The sequence below is a fragment of the Syngnathus leptorhynchus genome, chromosome 13 (assembly GCF_054491065.1).
Source record: "Syngnathus leptorhynchus isolate UIUO chromosome 13, UIUO_Slep, whole genome shotgun sequence".
In the NCBI taxonomy this organism is placed as follows: Eukaryota; Metazoa; Chordata; class Actinopteri; order Syngnathiformes; family Syngnathidae; genus Syngnathus; species Syngnathus leptorhynchus.
Window position 1 is genome coordinate 2,507,600 of NC_141207.1, and position 12,178 is coordinate 2,519,777.

Here is a 12,178-nt window from a genome sequence, read left to right on the forward strand (position 1 = left end):
TTGTGGAAGACCCCATTTGAAAAAGTCACAGAAAACATTTAAATGCACAAAGACAGTTTGAAGAAAAATAAAATGTTCCAGATCACGCCACACTGACAGGCCAGTGATATTTTTGTGTGGTACCCGCAAGGAGTTACTCCAGAGTTATGGAGGGACCTTGATATTTCTTATTGAGTGAGCTAGAATCCTACATTAAATCACTTTTGGATTTAGCTAAAAAATCTGCAAGATCCATATTATTTACTGCTCTTTTAAATTTCCAGTACATCTGAGGGGATGACCTGATCTTGTCCAGATACACTACGAACAGTCAGCTCAAGTCAAACAAGTTTAACAAATCAGACAATCCATCTTTCTTGTATGCAGATGGACATTTCAGGCCAGATTGCACCTAGGCCTTGAATTATATTTCTAATATATTTAGAGGGCTGTTTAGCAAACATCTGGAGTGATCAGCAGAGTAAATAATGCCACAGCTGATAAGTCAGTCGCTTGTTGAGGTGTATTTAGGTCATTGTCAATGTAAGCTGATCAACCTCTTACGGACCAAAGCTTAGAAAGGGGGGAAAGCTTATGGCCATTGGGTTGCATTGGGTTGCATTGCTATAATACAGGTAGATTTGTTATTGTACGTCTAGCTGTCTGGCCATTTATCTATCTATCAATCTATCTGTCTGTCTATATGTCTGTCTGTCTGTCTGTCTCTCTCTCTCTCTTTCTTCTTTCTCTCTCTCTCTCTGTCTCTCTGTATGTCTCGCTGTCTCTCTGTGTCTATACTAATTTTTTAACCCAAAACAGAAAAGATGCCTATGATAATTCCCTAGCATATCTATTGATCTCTGTTGTTTCTAAATGAAGTACCTTTAACTTATCAAAGCTATTTATTTTTACCAATGCCCATCCCCTTTTGTCACAAGTTTGAATAGGCCTATGTGTGATTGTCATCCCTTTTACAAACTTGCTTTCTTTCCCATAACCTTACCCCAACCTTTTCCTAACAGTACCCTTCACCTCATCCAAACTTTAACTAGTAACACCCTTAACTTCCCAACTAAAAATTCATATTCTTTGAATTAAAATAACTCAACCGCTTCTTGCAACCTCTAATGAAATGCTAACACCATAACAATATAACCTCCTTGGGGCCCTAATGTCCATTGTCTTGTGATTAACCTTATGTGACTTCTAAACAGGACGTCAAAATCATTTTCATGATGCCACTTTTTTTTTTTTTTACACTGTTTTGCCCATTTGTTTCAATGACTTTCGTATGATTGTGTATACATACAGTACATATTGGTGTGTGCAGTGAGCCCCTGTTTATCGTGAGGCGTAGTCACCCATCCATTATAGGATTTTTTTTTCTTCTTATGATGATGTTTTTTCCCCTCCGACATGCGTTGAACAAATTAAAGCTATTCAAAGACACAACCTTATGAAAACATAATTCTTTTCCTTAGTGCCTGTTCTTACTCTTCCTCACACATTTCTCCAAATAAGAGTGCTAAGTTCGTCTTGTTCGGAATTACAATGCATCTCTTCCAGTAGACCTTGGTGCTGCTTGGCATATTTCGACACAACCTGGTAGTACACTGACTGAGATAGCCCAAATCTACATGTGGACTTTACTGTAAACTCTAACAACCAATAAAACGAATCGCCACGAAATCTGCAATGGAGATCAACGGGGGAACACTGTATACAGTATATACTGTATATATACATACAAATACGTCATAAAACAGGCAGACCTTAGACTTAAACTCAATGCTTGCCTCTTATCTGCTGGTATCACATACAGTCCAAATGTAGTGAAGAATCCACCCCCTGTGCTTTCTTCTTGGCATAGACCAACTCAACAGCGGTTCCCAACCTTTTTTGCGCCAAGGACCGGTTACATGTCAGTCAATATTTTCATAGACTGGCCTTTATATAAATATATAAATAAATGATAAATGTATAATAAAAACCGCATAAAAATTAAATTCAGCATTAAGTATCTGCTCCGTAGCTTTGTGGGCTCACCTGGGGAAACATGTTACTTGACCGGGACGAGCGTCTTGACCTGAATTAATAGATCGTCGATAAAAAGTAATAAAAACAAAATTTCGGCCCGGTACCAAATGACCCACGGACCGGCTGGTACGCGGCCAGGTGGTTGGGGACCTCTGCAACAGATGACAAACCTATAGTGCCGTAAATTGTCCAACTAAAGCAAATGGAAGGGAGTGAAATTGAAAAAGGCGCAATCCTTAGAGATAAGTTGAAGGGCAAAAGATGGGAAACGACGAGTACGAGTCGAATTTAAAAAAAAAAAACACTTGGATAACAATATTGCTATGGGCAGAAGAACAGTTTAATGCAGTGCATGCCAGAGTGAGAGGGTTTGAGTTAATCTCTGTCCCCAACAATTCATGGCTCTGCCTTCAAGGGATGCATTTTACATCCAAGCAACAACTCACAGCTACATTTTAAAAAGCCCACCAGTGAGTGAATAGATAAGCTGGCTATTTTATTGTCCCTAATGGGATATTTGGCCTGCAGTCAAGCTTGTAACACAATAGACTTACAATAAACATTGAATAGGCAAGGACACCGCGTAAGAAAAACGAAACAATGGAAAAAGGCAAGAGACAAAATGACCGAGCAAGAGTGTTGAAGCTTTAGATGAAGTGTCTATCTATAACACTTTAGGGGTTTTACAATTTGTGGAATTAAAATAAAAACCCAACGACTTCAAGGTGTTTGATTTAGCATGTGGTTCCCAGAAGGTACAGTTTGAACTAGATCATTGCAGACTGCATTATCACCTCAGCAGGTTTGTAATGTAGATACCCAGGATATTATGGAGACACCACTAACAGGTTTACTGACCTCCCACTCAAGGTCATTTGGCTGGGAAACGGCTTATGACACGGGAGCAGACTATGCTGGCGTAAGGTCATGCCCTAGCAATGTCTTATCACCCTTGCTTGCAACCAGTACTAAATAAATGCCAAGCCCTGCCGATGATGCATTGAGTTTTTGCTCTTAATATGGACCGTACAGCCAAGAGAGAAATAAAAAAAAGTGGAGGACTTATGCTATAAAATCCCCTTGTGATACCAGCAGCGGGAGAGATTATTTAATTTTTTTATTTGTATTAAAAAAAAAAAAAAAAAACGCTCTTCCTAAAGCCTTATAGGGGTTATAATCCAGTTCTAGTGATCCACTCCCAAAGCCAAATATAACTCTACAACTAACCTATAACTAAATCTATGTTGTGTCTTCATTTTTGTGTCTCCTCCAGAGGGTACCCCGATTCGAGGTAAGATGTTTAACCATCACAGTGAAACAATATAAATATAACCTTAAATATCTAAGTATAACAAGACCTCTCATAACACCATCCTTAAGACTAAATAGGGTGATAATTCTGTTGGTTAAATAGGGTGATAATTCTGTTGGTGCCCCATTAAAAAAAGAATAATACTATAACTGTGTGATCTATGTTTTCTATCTGATGTCTGTGTTAAACATGCCCATTTCACCCACGTTCTTCCATCGTCTGTCTTCCGTGCATTTTATATATATATTATTATTATTATTTATGATATATATATATATATATATATATATATATATATATATATATATATATATATATATATATATATATATATATATATATATATATATATATATATAAATAAGTAATTTATTTGGGGTGGTCGTTGGACTGGTTATGTTAAGGTGGGGAAATGGGCTTGGAGGTTGTCTAAGTCCGAGCTAATGAATACTGTAAGCTAGTAAGCTTTGTGACCTCTTTTTCCCCATCTTCTCCGCTTTGATATCCTTCTCATCCTTCTGGTCTCCGCTAGAGCCGAGAGACACTCATGTAATGTTAATAAGCAAGTTGCATTACAGAAATTTGCATTTATTCCCTCCTGTCTGTGACAGAGCTTCTTACAAAGATGAACCTAGCGATGTCCCATGGGGGGGCTATGGCTGCTGTTTAAAAACTAACTTTTTTCTAACGTGACAGCATAGGAATTAAAGTACAAAATAGAATGACAGTGTTAATCTGTGTTTGTGAGAATAATTTTACATGAATTTATTTTCCAGCAGATCTCTACTGTGATTCAATGTGTTAATTGCAGTTTTTTTTTTGTTTCATTACCCGGGTAAGTATGTCATGTGCCTTTTATGAAGGTACATTGATGGGTCATAGAATTCTGACCATTTTAATGAGAACCACATTCTGTGTGAAAATGTTTGCCTTTTACATTTATGATAGCACTCAATTTTCACAACATCGAAAATATTTTAATATTGAGGTTGTCGTTAGTTTGCGGTATACAAGTGCATTGCACCATAAGGAGGACACTTTATATTTTTTTGGGTACCTTGCCAGATAGGCACAAACAATGGCATCACACATTGGCCTCACACTGGTTTGGCCACAATGCAGTGACCTTGGGCTGGTGGCAGAGCGTATCTGAGTGACAAGAGTAATACCCATTGTAGAGTGACCTGCAGGTACTCCTGCCATGTGGTTACATGAGTATCTTCAAACAAATTTCAAACAGAAAGCTGAGTCTTTCTGACATTTGTGTAGGTGACCATTTGCCTTATAAGCTGCATTGCTGGACAGTTCAAGTATTCAGTGAACGTCATTCTTATCTTTAAGGAATGTGAACTAAACAGAGCAGCGGAAATAGGCTCCAAGCCCGTGTCATGAGATTGAGCAGTACAAGCTTATCTCTTACTCTTCTTTCCAAAATATGTTTGCAATATCCAGATGGAAACACAGGTGTATGTTTACTGATATGTAATATTTTACCTTCATATATCCATCTTTGTGACAAAAGTGCTGTGTTTGAAAGGTATCAGTGCTTGTCCCCTTGAATCCGGCTGGTTTTCAATCAAATTTGTGTTGTGATCCAGTGAGTAATGTTTGCGTGAGAAGCTTGAGAGGAAACAGAGAGAATAAAATGCCTCTGGCAAGCCTGACTGGCCTCAGAGCAAGAATTAGGGAGTGAGACTGGGCCAGTTATTTTGTTGATTGCCTACAGAAATCAATCAAGGCTTGCTGGAGCAAACTAATTGAATTACACAAGTGGGTCTGGCAAAGGGGGGTACAATTGGCAAAGCTGCTGAAAAATAATGACAGGGTGGGCAGACCACAACTTGGGGCACTTTACACAATTAATCACTCATGCCTCAACACATCCTACTCCTATTTTTCTTCTCTTGTCTATTTTTCTATTTTTGTCCTCATTTTTCATTGTTTTTGTCTAATTTAGTAATTTACTCACTTCACATACATGTACACATATACATTATTATTATTATTATTATTATTATTATTATTATTATTATTATTATTATTATTATTATTATTATTATTATTATTATGCAGGCATTCAATTGCTTTGAATTTATCTTAAATTCGGGCATACAATTACAGTGTGCAATCTAGTTTAACTTCTGCCACTAAACATGCAAACTAATTTACATCGAGTCGCATTTCAAATGACCACTGTGCAGTTTGCAATGGTGCACTGAATGAACAGCAAGATATGACGGCATGGTGGTGCATTAGCTACAGTATGCACAGCGTGATATGACGACATTGTGACAGCTGCAAATAAATATGATGGATTTTATGGTTGTTTGCCAAGTACCCACAAATAAGAAACTCTAATCTAATCTACAGTTGTTTTTTTTCTTAATGGAGCAATCATATATCAAATATACCTGTGCTTGCTGCAGCTACAAAGAAAGGTAGGACCATTAAGATTGGATATCCTGGGTCCCTTGACAATGAAAACAAATATCTTATATTGATGTGGTTCTTTTACAACTGCTGCACCGTTAACAAAGTGCAAGACACAAAAAACATTTGCACAATCACAAATAAAAGTTTTTAAAATATCTAACTTACGTATTCCTGCCAATTGTTGGAAAACAAGAAAGATATGAAACTGAAATCTGTTAGCACAAAGCCTGGCAACACTGTCACCAAAAATGTAACCCGGCATTTTATTCACCTCTTTCTACTCAAGTAGTCCTCAGTGGACTGACTTTTGATAATGCATACCTGTTGTGCTGAGTGCTTGAGCCCGAATAGAGAATACTCTAGAGCCCGGTGTTAAGGGAAGTCATACAGAGCCACGCTGAAAACAAAGGAAAAACCATGTCAGTCATTTTGGAGTATTTTGGGTTTAAGGCTGTAGACATCAGAGATTTCATTGTGTTTTGTTATGGCAGCTGCCATATGTCCGGTTGTCTTAGATAAGTCAAAACAGTTGGGTATACGCTATACCTAGAGATGTGCCCATGTAACAATATGCATCAAAGGGTGTGGCTCTACATAAGGATTGCTCGACCTTGCTGAAGGTCAACGCTTAGTGCCATTGTGGATTTGATGGTAAAAGAAATGGAAAGGCGAACCTCACAGACAGTATATCACAATGTATGTGGTGGTGCCCGCTACATTGACGCTTCTTGGATCAACACTAATGAGCTACGTTGCAGCATTTGTCAGGGAAGCCTGGGCTGCAATCTGTTTGCTGAAGCAGCCAGAAGTACTAATGATATCATCAGGACATACCGTCAACTCTGCTCTAATACAGAACGATGTGACACCCGTTGTTTCACCTCCGCTTCCATACGCTTCCTCTTTTATGTGTTATCCAAGTATTAGGTGAAGCTCATTTACACATCAAAAGTATAGCATCTTTAATCAGATAAGAGATGACTGGCTCGTTATCAAACAAGCCCCTGCGGATTTTACACTACCTAAAATGAGGGAATTTCTGTGAATTCCAAGTTAGTGCAATCACCCATGGGTTACTTATTGAAGAGAATCAGCCCTGCTGTTGTTTAAATTGCAACTCCCTTTTTTCTCCCTTTTTCGAGTGTTTTGCAAAATGTTGTGTTTAATCCCGTTTAGTTTACACTACCATCCCTGTCCCTTTGCCCAATAGCTTTCTTTACATTTGCATTATTACTTTGTCCTTTTACTTTGTCACATCCAACGGCTAACCACAAATTTGGTGTGACTGATTCAGCCCGCTGTTTTATTTATTAAATTTGTTCCCTTTTTATCTGTGTATAGCGGATGCTGGAGGGGAACGCGGTTTGTCATGGTGAACTGCATTAGCACTGCACAGAAAAGCACATTTCGATGTAATAAGCCGGAGTATTCCAAGATGCCCCGCGTTTAGAGACATTTCTGACTTCATGCGTTGGTCACCCATCCTTAAAAAAAAAAATCAACTAATCAGATCCTCCTTCCTTTTTTTCTTTTTCTGTCTGTCTCTTCCTTTCATTCTGGTTGTTTTTGCTGGACACTGTTATTTCCAGGTGCCTTGCAGATCGAGAGGAGCGAGGAGACAGACCAAGGAAAGTACGAGTGTGTGGCGTCTAATTCGGAAGGCGTCCGCTACTCGTCCCCGGCTAACCTTTATGTGCGAGGTAGGGAGAACACGTGTTAGACCAAAAAAAGTAAAATATCTGCACAATCCTCTTTTAGTGTCATTTCTGTTGATCTTAACTTTTATCCAAGTAGTATAAATATTTTAGCACTGATTTGCCTGCTCGATGTGTAATTGAATGTGAACTATACAAGCCTGATTGCGAAATATTCATTTGACCAACTGATGTTCTCCTGTATTATGATGTAACGCTTCATTTTGTGTCTTCCAACGCCATGCCCAACTCGCTTGGAAGGATTTGCGTAGCACAAGAAGCCGTATGTCCTTGCTTTATAGGTTGCAAGACGCATTTTAACTGTAATTTTGCACCGATGCAAATGTATCCAACATGTGGAAATTGCTTAGGTTTTTTGTTATTTTCAGGTAATGGAGCAAAACGGTAAGTCTGGATTTTGATTGAAAAGAGATTAGTCGTTACCAATCAAAATCTGAAAAGTAAATGATGGTTTTAACACATTTGCCGGGGCATAACTGTACTATAAAATTCTTAGGTTCTGCTATGTATATAATCTTAACATGGTCATACATCCAGTAGTCATTTTGGTCAGTAAAGCTATGGAAAAGAATCAGTCTCAGAGGACACAGGCAGTATAGACAAAAGCCAACCCCCTACCACTAATGTAAAAAGACAATGACTCCCTGTTTAGTGAGGTTTAATAAATTGAAGCAGATGCACTTACACCATGTATAATTTATATGGCACATATTAAATAAAGATGCCTCGGTGTCTACTCAGTTTGTTCCTTCTGCTGTGTACCAAATAACTTTGTTCCCAATAAATAATTCACTAGTCTGACATTAGAAATTGGGTCAGGGATGTTATTTGTATTTACTGTTGCTATTGTATCACAATAGGCAAAAAATTGGTTCAGTGAGGTATTCATTCATACACCGTAATTGCTCATCATATTGATGACGAAATTACAGTCAAGACCGATACTTGAAGTCTTGCATAATAATAATGGGAACACTTGGTACAGCCTTGGGATTTATTAGAAGATTCCTTGATTGGGAGACAGCAAAAAAACACAAACTTAATATTTCATGCAGTTTCCACGAACACTGACTCCATCGGCATGCCTTTTGGTAAATACAATGGTCATAATTATCCAGGTGCCCTCACTCGACTATCCTGTGTGTAATACACTTGAATGGCGTCAACCTTTTGTCTGTTTTCAGTTCACTTTTGTCAATCAATTCTGATACGTGATGTTGACAATGTTTTTGTTCACAAATTGCACCTGAGATTAGCAGCTGTAGTAGAGATCTGTTTCAAAGAATTAAAACATTAGTCTTAGAGTTATTATTGTGCCACAATTATTTTCAAGTAGATGCCAAATACAAACCAGTAATGATGGTTCAAATTATTAATTCCTCATAAAACAATGTCTTGGACTGCAGCTTCTAACTTCAGTCCAAAATGTGTCTATTTTTTTTTCTATCGCTCATTAGTTTTTCCTTATTTTGTGTTTATTTAACTTCCGTCTGTGACAAAAACAGAATTAGCCATCAGTGGAACTTCTCCTTGTGGTCACAAGGAGCTTTTGAAACTTTTAATTATAATATGCATAATCTTTACTCCAGTGGTGCCTCACCACTTTTTTTTCTTCATATCGGCAACAGTGAATGATCTTGATTGTTTGGGCTTATTTATTAAATATGCCAGTTATTCAAGGGGTGGGCAGGCAAGTGTTCTTTCAAAATGGGTGTCACCAGTAACAGGGACAGTGTGGGGAAAAAATGAGGGAAAAGGGATTTAAGCAAAGGGAAATGTAGCTGCAGCTAAACACCTTGAGGTGGCTTTTTTTACTCTCTCTGTGTTTCCCCTATTTTTCTCTTCTCCTCATGTCATTGTGTTCTGCATCAACCCCTTTACATCCCTCAGAGCTTCGAGAAGGTTGGTGTGTTTTTTTTCTTTTTTACTTTAATGAACCCACAATTGAGAGAAAAAAAATCCAAATGTTGAAAAAAAGATTCTAGTTAGATTTGCCTTTTACATTGCTCAATTCATTTCTAAATTAAATAAATGATAATCCAGGAAATCCAAACTGTTAAATAAATTTTAAAGAACTTTTCTTCTATATTTCAGAGGAAGAAATGATGAAATAAAACCTGACTAGTTCGGGTTTTTGTTAATTTACTTTTATGTTTGCATTGTGGGGCCTTTTCTCGTTTTGCATCCTCTGGTATTGCTTCTGCATCAAAAAGGCTTTCTTGCATGTGTTGTCATGGAAACCCAGCACGTGAAAATAACGGAACATGTTGCACGATGGAAGAATGTAACTGCGCTTGCATGCCTATCCAGAAACCTTTTGGCTGTATTGGTCCTTTTTTATGCTTTCTGTGTGTTCTGGTCCATTTTATTCTTTCCTAGTTTTTTTCTTTTTTTTTCTAAAAGTTTTTTTTCCCAAACAATCTGTTTTGGCTTTCCCTTGGTTCTCCTATTGTCGTTTTATGTAGTTATTATGGTGTGTGTACGTCTGTCTTCCTTTTTTTCTGTTGTATTATAATGTCATTTTCTGTTTTCAAAAATATTTGTTTGTTTTGTTTTTTATGACTGGTTTCTGTTTCCTTTTCCAAATATTGCTGCTCTGCTTCTTGACTCTTGAAATGCATATGGAAATGCAGAATGAAAGTGTGTCTACAGCTAGTGTTTCTGTCATCTTGTTCAAATGAATACTTTACTGAAAAAAATTGGACCGAAGTGGGCATCTTAATGATTGCAATTAGGGAGGCCATCATGTGGCTTTACAGTATTAAAACATTACATCATCTTAAAATACAGTGTGCTTGTTTTATCTTTAAAATTGTTATGGCTATTTTTAATTAAAATAAAAATTGTAAATGATATTTTTGTTAATTTTGATCTATGCCACACATAAGACACAACATGTAGCATGAACATGAGCGACAGTTCGTAAGAATGGGAGTTTGTGTTTCTATTACTTTTTGAAATTTACCTATCAGACAGTATGACTGAAATATTAAAAAGCACTTGAATATGCAAACTGAGCCAGTACCGATGATTCGATGTGCTTTGGGTTACAATTTTCGATTTTGGGGGTAATAATGTTCAAACCTTTAGTATATCAGGCCCGAGGTCTTTTGATTCTGTTAGTTAAGGACTGGAACAAGATGTGACCCACTCCCAAAAATGTTTTAAGATATTGCTTAGTTTCAACACTAAAGTGACTAAAAAATACTTTTTATTAGAGATGGTCAAGGACACCAGGAAATCAATTGACTTTCATCCAAAGGCCTGGCAAAATCCCACTCCAAAAATAGAGGATAGTGGAAAATCTAGTAGTGACTTTTGACTATATGGTCAAAATGATGACACTGATGCAGAAAGACTGTGCTGTTACGTGCGCATGTGCATGTATGCCCTCCTCTAATCATATCTGCTTGGTTCCCAATGTGCTTGCATGTCTAGATATGTATCCGTGTTTGACGTTGGGAAAGAAAGCTAGATTACACCTTATGTTCTCAACGGCCAAATGAAACAAAAAAAACTACCTCTTCTAGTTGACGTTTGTAGCCGATCCTCACAGACTCCTTTTAAAAGTTTTATTTGTACAAATAAATATATATGTCATCCCAAAGACTTTGTAAAAGGAAAACCACATGAAGACATATTTGAAAGACAACTGGCAGCTTCTCCTTTGTAATAGTAATTAAATAAAAGTTGATAATCCTCCTATAGTCAGATGCTCATGGAATGATTCCTGTCACATTTCTTTGGGTAATAATTTCCATTTTGATGAGCTGCCCATACGTCTTTAGTATCAGCACAGCCAAGGTACAGTATTAATACAGGCTGACCCCTGCAGCTTCTATGTAAATGTTGTAGACTTCAACCAGAAAGCGTAACAAAAGGATCTCCATATGATGCCTGTGTCCTCAGGCAGCAAGAGGGTGTAATCTCAGCTTCTAGGTGACACTAAAGGCTGCACATTATTTTGGCTTCCCCCTTCATTTTAGGGCAACAAAACCTGCCCTACCAAAATGGCCAATAATGTCCACCTCACTTTTTATTTTGTTGATTTATTTTGTTTTGTTTGTTTGTTTTTTGGGGGGGCCACAAATCCCTCCACAACACCACCCACTTTTAAAATTAGTGCAGTACTCTGGCGTTCTCTCTCGACTGCTTTTCACCTCGTTCACTGTAAGTCTTTTTGTCTTTCTCTCCACATTGGGGCTTGAAACAAGATAATGTCTCCAAATAGAGCTATAAGTTTGTTTTCTTGTCCTTTCAATTCCAAATGGGCCGGCTGGGCTCCTGGGCTCTGTGAATGAGAAGCCTGTCCTTACCAATGGGAGGTTTTTTTTTTTTTTATTGTATGTTTTGCGCTTCAGTTTAGATAGGAAAGCACAGGCCCAATCTTAAAAGACAGTATTGACTTCTCTTGGATGAAGATGAAACGTGATACACACATAATGAATTAGGAGGAGTCTGTTTATTTAAAAAAATTATACCCAAGTTAGCGATCAGAAAAAGTAAGCCCAGGGATCAGAATTGACCATTCCTATAGTTTCCTTGGTAAACTGAGCTGAGGTGTACCTCACTGTTAAAAACATGGCTTTTATCATGTTGGAGGAGTTTTATTTCTCCATTGCTGATCTACATATGTTCATGTAGCAATAGTTTCGAGACAGCCTCATTCACCCAGCAGCTCCCATTCCATTTGACCGACCTG

At 37.7% G+C, this 12,178-nt stretch overlaps 1 protein-coding gene across 6 annotated transcripts in view; it reads left to right on the forward strand.

Annotated features, from left to right (window-relative positions):
• The window catches only part of ptprsa (protein tyrosine phosphatase receptor type Sa), a 313,388-nt gene that overhangs the window by 248,632 nt on the left and 52,578 nt on the right, over window positions 1-12,178 (forward strand). For all 6 annotated transcript variants that reach the window (XM_085929036.1, XM_085929035.1, XM_085929040.1 and 3 more), the window contains one exon: window positions 7,351-7,461. In XM_085929036.1, the coding sequence (XP_085785162.1) occupies window positions 7,351-7,461 (111 nt within the window). The remainder of the gene's footprint in view (window positions 1-7,350; window positions 7,462-12,178) is intronic.